This window comes from Cervus canadensis, chromosome 18, assembly GCF_019320065.1.
Source record: "Cervus canadensis isolate Bull #8, Minnesota chromosome 18, ASM1932006v1, whole genome shotgun sequence".
Lineage (NCBI taxonomy): Eukaryota > Metazoa > Chordata > Mammalia > Artiodactyla > Cervidae > Cervus > Cervus canadensis.
Window position 1 is genome coordinate 20,035,898 of NC_057403.1, and position 16,158 is coordinate 20,052,055.

At 52.0% G+C, this 16,158-nt stretch overlaps 1 protein-coding gene across 1 annotated transcript in view; it reads left to right on the forward strand.

Annotated features, from left to right (window-relative positions):
- The window catches only part of GRIN2D (glutamate ionotropic receptor NMDA type subunit 2D), a 35,153-nt gene that overhangs the window by 6,543 nt on the left and 12,452 nt on the right, over positions 1-16,158 (forward strand). The window contains exons 4-11 of the mRNA XM_043437750.1: positions 2,001-2,620; positions 7,118-7,232; positions 7,653-7,864; positions 8,132-8,300; positions 8,810-8,963; positions 11,341-11,466; positions 11,669-11,898; positions 13,314-13,474. Of these exons, the coding sequence (XP_043293685.1) occupies positions 2,001-2,620; positions 7,118-7,232; positions 7,653-7,864; positions 8,132-8,300; positions 8,810-8,963; positions 11,341-11,466; positions 11,669-11,898; positions 13,314-13,474 (1,787 nt within the window). The remainder of the gene's footprint in view (positions 1-2,000; positions 2,621-7,117; positions 7,233-7,652; positions 7,865-8,131; positions 8,301-8,809; positions 8,964-11,340; positions 11,467-11,668; positions 11,899-13,313; positions 13,475-16,158) is intronic.

Here is a 16,158-nt window from a genome sequence, read left to right on the forward strand (position 1 = left end):
CTGCTGGGCACTGTAGCCCATTGAGTGCACACCCGTTGCCTTCTGGGAAATGTAGTCCTTTTAGTGTCTTAGAGTGGTCCTCACAGCTCTATCTGTGCCCCCAGTGAATGCTGGGAACGTGGTCCCCTGAGTACACATTCATGCTGCCAAGGATGAGGGCCTCACAGGGTCTCATAGCATTCTGGGAAACCTCATACCCTCAGGACAAGTGCCCTAACCCGCGCACATTTAACCACAGGCCTAGGGAGAAAGTCCACCTGCTCGTCTCATTGCATTACTGGAAGATTTATTGAGGACTGATTCTGTGCCAGGGCTGTTTCAGGTTCCGGGGAATACAGTTAGGGAAGGTTAAAAAAAAAAAGACATGGTCTCTGCTCTTACGAAGCTTGCATTTCTAATGAGGAGACAGACAAAACAAATAACAGATTGTGAAATCTGTCCTGGAGGAGAGGTAACGACCAAGGCTGTGGCTTCAGTAGATGGTGGTCAGGGGAGGCTTCCTGAAAAGATAAAACTGAGCTGGACCTGAGGACGGAGGAGGGGAAGGAGCTGGGGGGAAAAGTGTCCCTGAGAAAGGTGACAGTGAAGGGCAAAGCCCTTGAGTCTAGAAGGAACCTGAGGTGTTTGAGGAAGAGCAAAGAGGTGGGGCTGGCGGGACATGAGGTCAAAGAGGCCACAGGGACCAGGTCATGTGGGGCTTTATGGGCCACAGCGAGGACTTTGGCTTTGACTCTGACATAGAATTTTTGGAAGGTTTTCAACCAAGAAGGGAGGCGATCCAATTAATATTTTGAAAAGATCACTCTGGCTGCTGTCTGGAGAATGAAAGTTTCGAGAAAGGAAGTAGAGATGGGTTAGGAAGCTGTTGTCATCTAAGCAAGAGAGTGGAAGCGGTGAGGGTCATGACAGGGGCCATAGTGAAGAATGAACAGCTGGGGTCATGTTTTGAACAGAGAAATGAGAAGACTTGGAGATGGCCTGAATGTGGGCCCAAGGGCTGTCCAACAGGATTTTCTGCTGAAATGATGAAAGTAGTCTTCATCTACTCTGTCAAATATGATAGCCACTAGCCATGTGAGCTGTTGTGCACTTGACGTGTGGTTAGTATTACCAAGGAACTAAATTTTATTTAACTTTGATTTCATTTGAATAGTCATGGGTGGCTAGTAGCTACCATACTAGAGACCACAGGAGACAATATTTAAACCCATGAGTTTGGATGAGATCACCAGGAAGAGAGGACAGAGAAGGAAAGAGTAGATGAGGGTACTCCTATGTTTAGAATTCTGACGGAGGAAGAGAGTCTAGCAAAGGAAACAGGGGAAGGAGGGGATAGGAAGATGGGGAAAAAAGCAGAGAAGGGCAAGCCTACTGAGCAAAGCTTCTTCCAGTTGGGAGAGACTACCTTCAGCACCCTCATGGCCTGTTGGGAGATGCAGTCCCTCTCAGTGGATGCTGAGAACTGTAGTTCTCTCCCGGGTTGCTGCCTGTGTTCACTAGGATTATGTTAGCTGCTGTAACAGATAAATCCCGACTTCTCAGTGGCTTAACTCAATAGAAGGTTGTTCCTCACTCATATAAAATCCAAACGGGTGTTCCTGATTGGAGTTGGCTCTCCTCCAAGCTCTGGCTCAGGGACTCAGTTTCCTCCATGCTGTGGCATTGTAATCCCCTAGATTCCTCCTCGGGGGCCTCTGCATCTGCCCTCGGACAGGGAGGAGTAAGGTGCATGGGCAGAGAAATTTTTATGGATGAGCCTAGAACTCAGCCCTGAGGCTAAACCTAAGCCAGGTCTAGGTTTTTGCCCCAAGCAAGGAAAGAAGATGGGTTTGGCAAACAGCTAGATGTTGAGAGCTGTGATGCCCTTATCCACTGTTGGGAGACGAGGTCCCCTCTGGATCCCTGGGAGCTGTGAGCCCCTCACTGGCTTCTGAAGATCAGCAGCTGGGAGCTGAGATCTCCACATGGGGGAGGCCTGACATCCTCCTCCTCCCCTGCAGGAGAAAGGTTCCACCTTCCTGCAGCTGGGCTCGTCCACCGAGCAGCAGCTTCAGGTCATCTTTGAGGTGCTGGAGGAATACGACTGGACGTCCTTTGTAGCCGTCACCACGCGTGCCCCTGGCCACCGGGCCTTCCTGTCCTACATCGAGGTGCTCACTGATGGCAGCCTGGTGGGCTGGGAGCACCGTGGGGCGTTGACGCTGGACCCTGGGGCTGGCGAGGCCGTGCTGGGCGCCCAGCTCCGCAGTGTCAGTGCCCAGATCCGCCTGCTCTTCTGTGCCCGTGAGGAGGCCGAGCCCGTGTTCCGGGCAGCCGAGGAGGCTGGCCTCACTGGGCCTGGCTATGTCTGGTTTATGGTGGGGCCCCAGCTGGCTGGAGGCGGGGGCTCAGGCGCCCCCGGGGAGCCACCTCTTCTGCCAGGAGGCGCCCCACTGCCTGCTGGGCTGTTTGCAGTGCGCTCAGCAGGCTGGCGGGATGACCTGGCCCGGCGTGTGGCAGCTGGTGTGGCCGTCGTGGCCAGAGGTGCCCAGGCCCTGCTGCGTGACTATGGCTTCCTGCCTGAACTTGGCCATGACTGTCGCGCCCAGAACCGCACCCATCGAGGGGAGAGTCTACACAGGTGAGTGGGGCTAGACTGGGAGGGCTGTGGGAGAATTCCTGAGCCAGATCACCTGGGGCACTTGATGACCTCAAATGGGTCACCTTGCCTCTCAGAACTTCAGTCTCCTTTTCTGTAAAATAAGTGAAATTATTGGCTCTCCTTTCTGGGATTAAATCAAGTGATTTGGAAAAAAAACACCTGAGATACCGGGAGAGGATTACTGTATTTCATGATTTTAGCATGTGCATTTTTGCACAGTTTTAATGTCTTTGAAATCAAGACATGTCTTAACAGTCATTGCTTATCATGATTTCATGGGCAGTGCTTTTTTTTTTTCCCCTTCATGGTTGTAAAAATAGTGATACATCTAGTTGATAGCATCTTAGATTCGGTGAAATACCTAGTTGGGGAGCTTCCCTGGTGGCTCGGTCGGTAAAGAATCCACCTGCAATGCAGGAGAGGCAGGTTCGATCCCTGGGTCGGGAAGGTTCCCTGGAGTAGGAGATGGCAACCACTCCAATATTCTTGCCTGGGAAATCCCATGGACAGAAGAGCCTGGCAAGAGTCATAAAGGGGTTCCAAAAAGTCAGACGTGACTTAGTGACTAAACCACCACCACCACCCTATTTAGCGTAGGAGCTGAACTTCAGTAACCAAAAGACCCAACAATGCAATGTCTCCAACAAGGTAGAGAGGTCTCTCGCTTAACAACCCAGAGATCCATGGTCCAGGTTATCAGGAGACTCCATCATTCCACGTGGTCATTCAAGGGCCCAGGACCCTCCCACCTTGTTGCTCTGCCATCTTCCCATATGGTGGAAGCTGGGTCAAAGGGCATGTCTGAGTTCTAGCTCATGAAAAGGGGGAAAGAGAGGAGGTGGAGAACAAGCCATTTCCTTTAGGCCAGTGAGGCAGGTGGGATGAGTCTTACATCCCATTCATGAGAACGTAGTCACTTGGCAGGGGCTTGAATTACTGGTTGTTTGTAGCCACATCCATGCAGATTGGCTAGACACTGATTCTGATTGGCTAATGTCTGTGCCACACTGATTGTTAGAGTTTGAATATCACCTGCCCATGGCCTGGGTTAGCTGCAAGGAATATCAGGGAATATGGGGAATGTTGATTCTAGCTGGACAGGGGTGTACCCAACTGACACACTACTGTTTTAAATTATTTTATTTGTTCACACTACTCTTTTAGATGAGGGGACCAGGGTTTGGTGAGAAACAGCATCTCGACCCTAGGAAGCTTTGGGAGTTTGGTGACAGAGCAATGGAAAGAGAGGCCTTGGATACTGAAATGAGGATGAGCTGAATTTGGGAAGAGGTGACGGGTGGGGAAGAAAGCCTAAGGGAGGAGAATTGAGAAGTGGTGATTTGGGAATCAGGATCCAGGGACCAGATGATGAGAGAAGCCTCCCTCGTTCATAAATACTTACTGAGCGCCCGCTAAGAACTAGGGCTCCTGCTGGGACCTGGGAATGCAGAGATGAATAAGACCGTGGACTTCTCTTCAAAGAACACAGGGTCCTGTAGGGGTAGCAGACAGGGACGGCATAATGACAACACAGCGTGATACTTGCAATAATGGAGGTTGCATGGGCTTTGTGGGAGCACCATGGAGGAACTGCTAAGCCAGAACATTTTGGGTCGCAGGAAGCAGAGTTTCATTCAAGTTTCCTCGGGGAAAATGGGGTTTATTGGAAAAGATAAACACACACAGAAACTCAGACATCAGGAATTGAGGCCAATTCCTCAATTCTAGCTACTCTTTCAATTATTTCTGATTCTTTCTCTCTCTCTCTCTTTTCCCTCCCCCTGTCTATCACTGTCTCCATCTTCATCAACATCTCCATCTCTTTCTCTACCTTGTCCTCCCAGAGGGCAGTTCTCCCTGTCCAGTTCTTCTGATGACCCAGAATTTCTGTTCCCTCATGATACTCATCATTTCAGCCCATTGTGTCTGCCATGTGTGAGCGTGCTAAGTCCCTTCAGGCATGTCCGACTCTTTGCGATCCCATAAACAGGCAAGGATACTGGAGTGGGTTTCCATGCCTTCCTCCAGATCTTCCTGACCCAGGGATTGAACCTGTGTCTCTTACGTCTCCTGCATTGACAGGCTGATTCTTACCACTAGCACCACCTGGGAAGCCCTGTCTACCACCCATCCCTCCAAATCTCACAGCTAACTTTCTCCCAGGAGAGGAATTGGGTTGGCTCCAGTCAACATTCCAGACTAGGCTACACAAGTTATGGGTCAGCCTGTGGGTTCAGGGAAGTTTCCAGGAGGAGGTGGTATCTAAGTTGAGACCCGAAGAATAAATTGCTCATTCATTCATTCGCTGAAGAGCCCTTTATCGAGAGTCTGCGATGTGCCAAGCCCTGCTTTATGCACCGAGTATAATGTTGAACAAGGCCTCTGCTCTCACAGAGCTCACAGTCTCATAGGCGAGACAATCAGTGGACAGAAAAGAAAGGAAAAAAACATCAATGGGTAATAACTTCTGAGATGAAAATAAAGCAGGCAGAATGTAATGAGAAATGCCTATGGTGCTAGGTTAGACGAGGTCGTCAGGAAAGGCCATTCTGAGTCGGGGAAATTTGGAGGTTAAAAAAAAAATGGATAAAGAGAAAGAGCCAGGGGAATTCCCTGGTGGTCCAGTGGTTAGGACTCCATGATCTCACTGCAAAGGACCCAGGTTCAGTCCCTGCTTGAGGAACTAAAATCCTACAAGCTGAGCAGCACGGCCAGAGACAAAAAGGAAGACAGAGAGAGACAGCCAACTATTGGAAGATCTGTGTGAAGAGAAGGGAGAGGGAACAGAAGGTTTAAGGGCCCTGGGGCTGGAAATGCCTGAAATAAAGCCAATGTGTCTGGAGCACAGTGGGCAAGCGGGCAGAATATGATGGAGTGACACGCGGCCCAGAGTAGGTAGGGCATTTAGGCCAGACTAGGGATTTAGATTTGACTTCAAAGGCAACCGGGAGTCCACCCGAAATAGATAATTCAGGGAGGGGAAAGAGCATTGTGCACAGGACCAGAGGGGAGAAAAACTTGGGGCAGTTTGGTGGGACCATAATAGCTCAGGGTGGATAAAGGCAGGCGAATGTAGATGTTGGGAGTGATGAGGCTGGTTAGGTGAAGCGGGGACAGGCCACAAGGGCCCTTTTTTTAAAAAAAGAAAATTTATTTGGCTGTGCCAGGTCTTCGTTGCAGCATGTGGGATCTTAGTTCTCTGACCAGTGATCGAACCTCGGCCCCCTGCATTGGGAGAGCAGAGTCTTAGCCACTGGTCCATCAGGGAAATCCCTACAAGGGTCTTGAATGCCAGGTTGAGAGGTTCAAACTTTGTTCTAGGGCACTCAGGAGCTATGAGTGGGCTCTGAGCAGGAGAGAGTGGAGTCAGTTTGGGGTGTAGACAGACCCCTCTGGGGTGGGATGGGTTTAGATTGGAGGAGAAAGATTGGAGGCTAGAGGCAAAGCAGCAGGCTGGGGTGGGGTCCTGGAGGGTTGTAGGCACAGAGGAGGGCTGGGGCAGAGATATCCCCGGGGCAGGAAGGATGGGGTTTGAGGACTGATGCCCTGCATGGGGGGTGAGGGAGGGAGAGTTGGGGGGGGGTGAGGATGGCAGCTGAGGGTCTGGTCCAGTGACCAGGGTGATGTGACAAGCATTCAGAGTACAGACTGCCGCTGTATTGTAAAGATACTTGGGAGTCCAGAGCCCCTCCCAGGGCTTCTGTCCAGAAGGTACACGTGAGCTGAGTCTTGAACACCAAAGAACTAGTCAGGATGAGGAGAGAATAAGGGTTTTTTGGTTTTTGTTTTTTTTTCCTTTTGGCTGCACTGCCCGGCATTTGGAACTTCCCTAACCAGGGATTGAACCCGTGCCCCCTGCAGTGGAAGCTTGGAGTCTTTTTCCTTTTTCCAAGGGTTTTTTCCTAGACAGAAAAAGTGAACGTGTCAGTTGTGTCCAACTCTTTGGACCCCATAGACTGTAGCCCACCAGGCTCCTCTGTCCATGGGATTTTCCAGGCAAGGATACTGTAGAGGTTTGCCATTTCCTTCTCCAGGAGATCTTCCCAACCCAGGGATCGAACCCTGGTCTTCTGCACTGCAGGCAGATTGTTTACCAACTGAGCTAGGGAAGGCAGAAAGAAAAGCACCTACAAAGACCTAGACCTAGGAAACCACTTGATGTGTTTGGAGGACACCCCACATACGGTGTGGTGGGGCAGGGAAAGGGTTTGGGTGGAAAGAGTGACCGTGGGAAGTGATCAGAGATGGGGCTGCAGAGGCAGGTGGAGCCCTGAGATCACCAAACCCAGGCTAAGGGTCTGGGACCAGGCTGCCGAAGGAGAGTGCCTAGTGAAGAAGGGGCATATTTGGGTCTTCAAGAACTCGGAAGAGAGATTCGAACTGGGGGATTGGTCAGTAGCAAGGGGACTTTCTCTGCCTTCAGGTGCCAAGGTCCAGTCCAGGGCCCCAAATGTCCCCTCCCTTCCTCCTGGGCAGGTACTTCATGAATATCACCTGGGACAACCGGGACTACTCCTTCAATGAGGACGGCTTCCTTGTGAACCCCTCCCTGGTGGTCATCTCCCTCACCCGAGACAGGACGTGGGAGGTGGTGAGTCCCAGCACTGACCTCAGGCACAGGCGAGGAGCGGGACTCCTGGGTCCTGGGGAAGAAGCAATGAGGACCCAGACTTCTGGCAGAGGTGGTGGCTGAGGCCCTGAGCTCTGGCCTCTGAGGGAGGAAAGGGCTGAGGGCCTGAGATTCCAGGTGGCCAAGGAAAGAACTGGGAACCCAGACCCCTGGGTCCTGGTAGAAGAAAGCCCAGCATCCTGGGCCTGAAGGGTTTCCAGGTCCTGGGGAGAGATGGTGGGCGGGGCGGGGGGTGGGGGTGGGATAGGGGGTGTTCCAGACTCCTGGATCTGAGGGAGAAGGAGCTGGGAGCCCGGAGCTCTGAGGAAAGAGGGCCAGGAAGGCCAGAACATTCTGGAAAGTCCCCCCTCAGGAAGCCTGAATCCCCTGCTCTTGGCCAAGGTGGGCAGCTGGGAGCAGCAGACTCTCCGCCTCAAGTACCCTCTGTGGTCGCGCTACGGCCGCTTCCTGCAGCCAGTGGATGACACGCAGCACCTCACGGTGGCCACGCTGGAAGAGCGGCCCTTCGTCATCGTGGAGCCCGCCGACCCCATCAGTGGCACTTGCATCCGAGACTCTGTGCCCTGCCGGAGCCAGCTCAACCGCACCCACAGGTGACAGCCTGGGATCCAGGAGTTCCCGTTTGAAAACCCTCCCCTGCAGTCTCCTATAGTCCTGCCCCCCCCACCCCACCTCCCTTGGGACCCGGAAAGCCCTCCAGCTGGGTGACCTTGGACAAGTCACGTAATTCCTTGGAGTCTCAGTTTTCCCAGAAAGCGACGCCCACCATCGTTTTAGCTGCTGCTCGTCCCTCTCTCCTTAAGGCGTGGGGTGGGGGTGGGGGTGTCCCCAACGTTCCCGAGCCTGATCGCCCCCCGCAGCCCTCCGCCCGACGCCCCCCGCCCGGAAAAGCGCTGCTGCAAGGGTTTCTGCATCGACATTCTGAAGCGGCTGGCGCAGACCATCGGCTTCAGCTACGACCTCTACCTGGTCACCAACGGCAAGCACGGCAAAAAGATAGACGGCGTCTGGAACGGCATGATCGGGGAGGTGAGGTGGGCGGGGACAGGGCGGGGACCGAGAAGGGGCAGGTGGGGAGCGGAGTCAGGACCAGGTCCCGACCGAGGAGCTGCTGGGTCCGGGGTCGGAGCCGGGAGCAGTGTCTCCGAGAGAGGGGCGGGACTACGAGGGCATGCTGCGGTCTGGGGGCGTGGCCAAAGTGGCCACGCCTGGATTTGAAGAGGCGGGGCCACGAGAAAGGCCCACCTCGGTGGAGGGGCGGGGCCAGGAGGAGGGACCTTCGGGGCGGAGGAGGCGGGGCTCGGAGGATGGAGCCCCCAAACCTCCTGGGGCTTGGCGGGGCAGGAGGATGAAGACGGAGGCCACTTCTTCCCACTCTTGTTCTCTCACCTCCGCCTTCCCTGCCTGACTCTGCCTGCGTCCCCCTCATCCACCCCACCCCACTCCTAGCCCTCTCTCTCACCCTAGTCTCCTCCTGGGACCTGTCTTTGTCCAGAGCCACCCGGCTTCCCTCACTCCTTCCCCGTCCTCACCCTCAGGTGTTCTACCAACGCGCAGACATGGCCATTGGCTCCCTCACCATCAACGAGGAGAGGTCCGAAATCGTGGATTTCTCTGTGCCCTTCGTAGAGACCGGCATCAGCGTCATGGTGGCGCGGAGCAATGGCACCGTATCCCCCTCGGCCTTCCTCGGTGAGCAGGGGCTCTGGAACGACGAGGAGTCAGGAGTGGGGCAGAGCCGCTGTGTGTCTAATTCCCATCTTGCTATTGCTTGTACCAACAGGGTGACTCAGGTGAACCGAGGGCCTCAGTTCCCTGATCTGTAAAATAGGAGAGTCTCCCCAACCAGAAGCAATTTTCCCATACATCTAAGAAAGTCTGAGCTTCAGGAGTCTTCTCCTACACAACCCCTTCAAAGCCCTGTCCTCATAATCGTGTGTACTTTTTTCTTAAAGAGAACCCTCCAAATTGTGTAAGCAGCAGGCCCCACAAAACCCATCTTCCCCTGTATATAAGTAGAAGATGAGAAAAAGAGATGAGCACGGGCCTTGTCAAACAGTGGTTACTGAGCAGCTACTATGTGCCAGACTTTGGGCTGCACACAGAAGTCTGCCCTCTAAGAGCTATGCACCAGTCTCACAGGGAAGACCAAAAGCAATCTCTTAAAGGGAAACATAGACTAGATCATTTCAGATGGTGGTAAATACTACAAGAAATTAAGCCAGGGGAAGAGATGGAGAGAAATAGGGTTGATGATGCCCTGGGTGGAGAGGCAGGCCCGTCTGAGCAGGTGATCTGGTCCTGCATAGATCTGGCTGGAAAAGTGTCACAGGCAGAGGGAACAGTAAGGGCAAAGGCCCCAAGGTGGGAATGTTAATGGGGTTATTTGTGAACTATCAGGAAAAGCCTGTGTGAATTGGGGAGGGGGCAGTGAGTGATCATGGGAGGAGTGGGAGGTGAGGACTGAGATGGAATTGGATGGTGGATTGTGCAGATGGTCCCTACAGTAGGAAGGCTGTTTTTGTTTTGTTTTGTTTGCAATGGCAGGGTTTTTAACTGCAGGCGGTGGTGTGGGGATATACGATCAGATTTAGGCTTTTAAAATATCCCACTGGCGGCTCTGCGGAGGCAGGAGGCCCGTGAGGAGGCTACTGCAGAGGTCAGTGCGGAGAGAGGCTGGGGTGTGGGACAGGAAGGTGACCGAGAGAGTGAGACAAGTAAACAGGCTTAGGATGCGATGGGCTGGCGGCTTTGAGGTAGACTGAGGAGCGAGCTCATTTACTGAGCTTGGACAAAAGAGAGGCCAAGGGCAGTGGTTCACATCCATTCGTTCCCTCTTGCTCTCTGAAATCTGAGCAAAGCTCCTGGGAGGGGGAAGGGCTGGGAGGAGAAGGGACAGCCCTTCCCTGGTGTTTTGTTTTCCGTCTATTTTCCCAGTGGTGTCTCTTGTGGTCTCCTCTTTGCACCGAGGTCTCGGCAGGGCACCCTGAGAGGCACCACGTGGGGCCCCTGCCTTCAGCAAGGGAGTGACAAGGTCATGTTCATGCCCCACCACGTGGCCTGGTGGAGGTGACAGGCAGATCCCCAGATACTGCGGTGGCAGTCCAGGCTGGTGACCCTGCTGTGATGGGGGCAGTCCTGGCTGCTGGCACTTGGCCCGGTGAGGTCAAATCCCTGGGACTGATCTCAAGGAAACGGTGATTTGGGTTTGTTGTCAGTGAGCTCCTGAAGGCAGTGTGAGGAGTTTGGCTGATGGACAGGTCAGGGTGGGGCCTCTGGCAGGGGAGCTATTGAGAAAGAGGCAGAGAAGATGTGGCTCATTTGGGGAACTGTGGGTTCTGGGTGGTTAAAGAAATGGGTTCTTGAGACAATGATCAGTCCAGAGAGGAGAGTGGAAGCAAGGCTGAGGGGCAGGGGCTTTATTCTGGGGGCGCAGGGGAGCTGCAGAGGACTGTGAGTTGAGGAGAGCTCATCTCTGGGTGTAGAGAGAGCCTCTTAGGGCCATAGTGGAAGGAAGGGCTGGAGGGGAGAGAATGGGGAGATGGTCCAGGGGACAGGGTGTGCCTGAGCCTTGTGGACAGAGAGAATGGAGAAGAAAGGTCCAGGTGGGGAGTAGGGATAGAGGGAGGACAGGAGAAGGGAGCTGGGGACTGATGGGATGCTGGGGAGGAGGAGCAAGGAGGGAGAGAGGATGGCAAATAGGGGAGGAGGGTCTGGATGAATGGTGAAACTCCCAGAATAGGTAGTGGGAGTTGGTGCTGGGCTCAGCGTGGGACATGAATGGCCTGGGGCGATTGCCGGGGGGTGGGTGGAGAATCAGGTCTGGGGTTCAGGAAACGTATTTAGGAGACAGTTTGTATTTGGCGATTGAAATCACAGAAATGGTTGAGATGACTGTCTTTGGAAGAGACTGTCCTCCCCCCGACCCCCCCACCCCCACTCTCCCCAGGGGTCTGGTGGGCAATGAGTCTGTCCCTGAGAAGGGGGCAGAGTAGGATGGGGTCACATGTCCGTGGGCACCCAAGCCTTGGCTTGGATGAATCATGACCACACACCCGCTTGCCCTCAGAGCCATACAGCCCTGCCGTGTGGGTGATGATGTTCGTCATGTGCCTCACTGTGGTCGCGGTCACTGTTTTCATCTTCGAGTACCTCAGTCCCGTCGGCTATAACCGCAGCCTGGCCACGGGCAAACGTGAGTCCCCTTCTTCCATCACCCTACTTCAGTGTGCCTGGGCCACACATAGAACTACATTTCCCAACAGCCCCTGGGAAAGAGCTGTGGTCTCCTGAGGCAGCAGGGGCCTCAGGGGCCACTGGGAATTGTAGTCCTCTCTGCTCTCCCTCATTGAGCAGAAGGGATATGGGGTCCATGCCCCCCCCCTGGCCCCCTGCAGGCCCTGGTGGCTCAACCTTCACCATTGGGAAATCCATCTGGCTGCTCTGGGCCCTGGTGTTCAATAACTCGGTGCCTGTGGAGAACCCCCGGGGGACCACCAGCAAAATCATGGTGTTGGTGTGGGCCTTCTTCGCCGTCATCTTCCTCGCCAGCTACACAGCCAACCTGGCCGCCTTCATGATCCAGGAGGAGTACGTGGACACCGTGTCTGGGCTCAGTGACCGAAAGGTGTGTGTGTTTGGGGAGGGAGGGAATGGGCTGGGGTTGGAGGTGGTGGATGAGGGGTGCAGTGGGTATTCCTAGGGTTTTTTTCCCCACAAAGAGTTCCAGAGTACTAGAATGGAATATTCTGGAGGGAAAAAGTTATGTTTCACAATGAACTGTTTAAATATTCTAAGGAGAAAAGAGTGTCCCCAAATATTCTAGGGGCCATAGTGCCACGATGAATATTCTAGATCAGTGCTTCTCTCAAACTGTGATGAAGGGCTAATTTTTGACATCTGTAATCCAGTAGAGACTGACTCTAGTATAAAATAAAATAGAAAGGAATGACTGGAAAAGTAAAATAAAATTTAAAACCAATATGTGCAAAATTCCAATCCAAATTTTTATTTCTTTTCTTTTTTTTAAAGTGTTCCATATATATTTTTTTAATTGGAGGCTAATTCCTTAACAATATTGTAGTGGTTTTTGCCATACATTGACATGAATCAGCCATAGGTGTACATGTGTTCCCCATCCTGAACCCCCGTCCCCACATTTTTATTTCTTAGGCACAAAGTTATTCTCTGAGATAACTTGAATTGCTCACTCTCTCAGTTTCTGTACTTACCTCACCACGGGTCACAGTTTGTTCAGGGGACAGGTGGTCTGCACAGTGCACTTTGAGACTAACATGGTTAACTGGGCGTCATGACCCACTCCATGAATTATGACGAACTTTTTTTTTAACGGAATGGAATAGACTAGAAAATATGTTTGACTGTATTTTCTGTAATCAGGGTGAGTATGGTTGTAGGGAGCATTTGTTTTAGTCATATATATACACCCGACATCGAGCCAGCACACTAATGTGTTGTTAAAATAGTGCACTATTGGGACTAGAGTCCGCACTTCCACTTCCAGGCATGTGGGTTTGATCCCCGGTCAGGGAACTAAGATCCCTTGTACCATATGGCGAGGCCAAAAAAAAAAAAAAAAAATAGTGAACTGTTTCTGAACAGATTGGTAACTCAGCAACTGCCCCTAGCCTGCGCCATGCCAACCCCTACCCTGGGCCCTCCCATGATCCAGCAAGTTAAGGGTTAATGCCTGACCCATCAGGGGCCCCTTTGTTGCCCATGTCTTTTCTAATTGGACCGTGATTGGGCCATACTGGGGACTAAATATTTCAACATTACTCCTGATTGTGTATGCGTACGTGTATGTATACCTACTTATGGGCACATGTACCGATAACTGTGAAGCTATGTGATGGGTGAAGAGTAGTGCTTCCTGCTGGGGGTCACAGCAAGCCAGTATGAGAACCACTTCTGGACTGAGGCGTCTGCCGGTGGCCCCCAGAATGGAGAGGCTGGTTAAGGACATCCTTGACCCAGATGCCCCCAGGGGGGGCACTCTAATATCGCCCCATTCTGCCCCAGTTCCAGCGGCCCCAGGAGCAGTACCCGCCCCTGAAGTTTGGGACGGTGCCCAACGGGTCCACGGAGAAGAACATCCGCAGCAACTACCCCGACATGCACAGTTACATGGTGCGCTACAACCAGCCCCGCGTAGAGGAAGCGCTCACTCAGCTCAAGGCAGGGTCAGCGCAGACTGGGGGCCGGGAGGTGCGGGGCGGGGGTGGGGCTGCTGGGGGTCCTGAGGAGGCTCGGAGCTGGCCAGGGGTTAGGGTCATGTGTCAGCCGCAGCGGTCAGCCCAGGGTGGGTCAGCTTGGAGGTCAGAGGTCACTGAGGGTAGGAATGAACCCCTTAGGATATTTTCAAGGATCCAGTGGTTACGGATTTGGGGGCCAGGCTGCCAGAGTTGAGATCCTGGCTTTGTCTCTTCTTGGCTGTGTGACCTTGGGCAAGTTCCTCAACCTCTCTGAGCCTCAGTTTCCTCCTTTGTAAAATGCGGATAACCCATCTCATAAGGTTTTTTTAATAAGAATTGTTATAGTAGTTATTATTAATCTGTGCAAAACACTTAGAACAGTGCGGGACACATTGTAGGTGTCTGCTGTTATTATTATTATTACTATGATCATCATCATTAGATCTGCACTCACTGGAATCAATACTTGGATTTTTCTTTTTAATACAAGTTTCCCAAATCATAAGGAAAAGTTAAGTTATGGCTCCAAAGCATGGTCCAAGTTTACAACAAAGCTGAACACAATGGCTGTCTCTCCCTATTTCTCATTGATTTAGTCATTCAGCATGCATTTATTTTCTTAGTCCCAACTCCATCCCAGGCAGTGAACAAACATTTTGATCACAGTTCCTGCCCCCGGGGAGCTTACAGTCTAGAGGCAAGAAATGAACAAGAAACATGCAAGCAGAAAAATCAGCGTGATCATTTCAGAATGTGACAGTGAGCTAGAATGTGACTGGCCTGGGGTGTATTCACCAGGGTATCAAGGGTAGGCCTCTCGGGGGAGGTGACTGGGCTCTGGAGAGCCGAGAAGGAGGTGAGGGACCCCTTCTTAGCCAGGTGGATTCATGAAGGCAGAACCTGGCAGGCAAAGGGAACAGGGTGTGCAGAAGGTCTGAGCTGGGAGTGGTCTTGGCTTATTGGAGGACCAGCAGGGGGACTTCCCTGGTGGTCCAGTGGTTAAGACCCCATGCTTCCACTACAAGGGGCATGGGTTCGATCCCTGTTGGGGGAACTAAGATCTGGCATGCTGGGCAGCAAGGCAAAGGAATTTTAAAAAGAAAAAGGAACAGCAAGAAGGCGAGCATGGCTGAAGGGTGGACCGCTCAGTTTAAAGGGTAGATGAGAGTAGGACACAGGGTGTGACCCCTGAGGCCAAGTTTAGGGTTGGGTTTTATTTGAAGGGCAGTGAGAAGCCATGGGAAAGGGGGACTTTAAGTAGGGGAGACATGTAATTAGATTTCTGTTTGTAAATATCCCCCTTGGCTGCCAAGTGGAGAATGAAGGGGGTTGGGTATTAGAGGGACCAGTTAGGCAGAAGCTAAACTGCCCCCCAGGCTTCCCTCGTGGCTCAGACAGTAAAGAGTTTGCCTGCAATGCGGGAGACTTGGGTTCAATTCCACGGGGGAAGATCCCTTGGAGAAGGGAATGGCTACCAACTCCAGTATTCTTGCCTAGAGAATTCCACGGACAGAGAAGCCTGGCAGGATAGAGTCCATGGGGCTGCAAAGAGTTGGACACGACTGAGCAACTAACGCACACACACCATACTGCCCTCCAGACACCTTCCCTCAGGCCCACACTGCTGACCCTAAAAGGGCCACTTATAGTAACTGGATCTTTTATACCCCTCTGTCATTTTTAAAAAATATTTATTTATTTATTTGGCTTCACTGGGTCTTAGACGCAGCATATGGGATCTTGTTTCCTACCAGGGATTGAACCCAGGCCCCCAGTTTTGGGAACTCAGAGTCTTAGCCACTGGACGACTTAAGAAGTCCTTACCTCTCTGTCTGGAGTCTAATTGTCACATGATTCCCCAAGCTGCCACTTCCCTATTTCACAAAGGTTCTCAAAGACACCCAGGAACCTGTGGGCTACAAAGCCTCACATTCCTTTCCAGAACACACTTCCTCCTGCCTTTCCTTTAGCTGTGATGCCTGATGGACCCCCTCAATCCCTTCCCCAGGGCTCCCTGCCTGGAGGACACCCCCTTTCTCTGTATGTGGCACCTTTTGCCTTCACATTCCCAAGTTTCATGAACATTCCCCTTCCCATATCTCTTTCCTGCTTCTGTTTAAAGGTTTTATTTGCTTAACACTTGCACATTGTTAAAAATAATAATGTAAAAGGTGAAGATCTTGGGAATTCCGTGGCAGTCCAGTGGTTAGGACTCAGTGTTCTTACTACCCAGAAACGGGGTTCGATCCCTGCGAAGGAACTAAAATCCCACAAGGCTCACAGTCAAAAGTAAAGAGAAGTGAAGCTCTCTCCTTTCCTCCTCCTTATTCATATTTCAAGGCATTTCCTCGAGCCTTTTTTTTCTAGAGCAGAGCTGGGGACACACACGCACACACACTTAAATATATTTTAAGATTTTTTTTTTTGATGTGGACTGTTTTTATAGTCTTTATTGAATTTATTGCAATATCACTTCTGTTTTAAGTTTTGTTTTTTGGCCACGAGGCATGTGGGACCATAGCTCCTGGACCAGGGAACGAACCAGCACCCCGTGCAGGAGGGCGAAGTCTTAACCACTGGACTGCCAGGGAAGTCCCTAATTTTCTTTTCTTTTTTTCAGTTGTGGATGAATGATTTTTTTCATTAATGAAACATTTTAAATTTTAATTGAA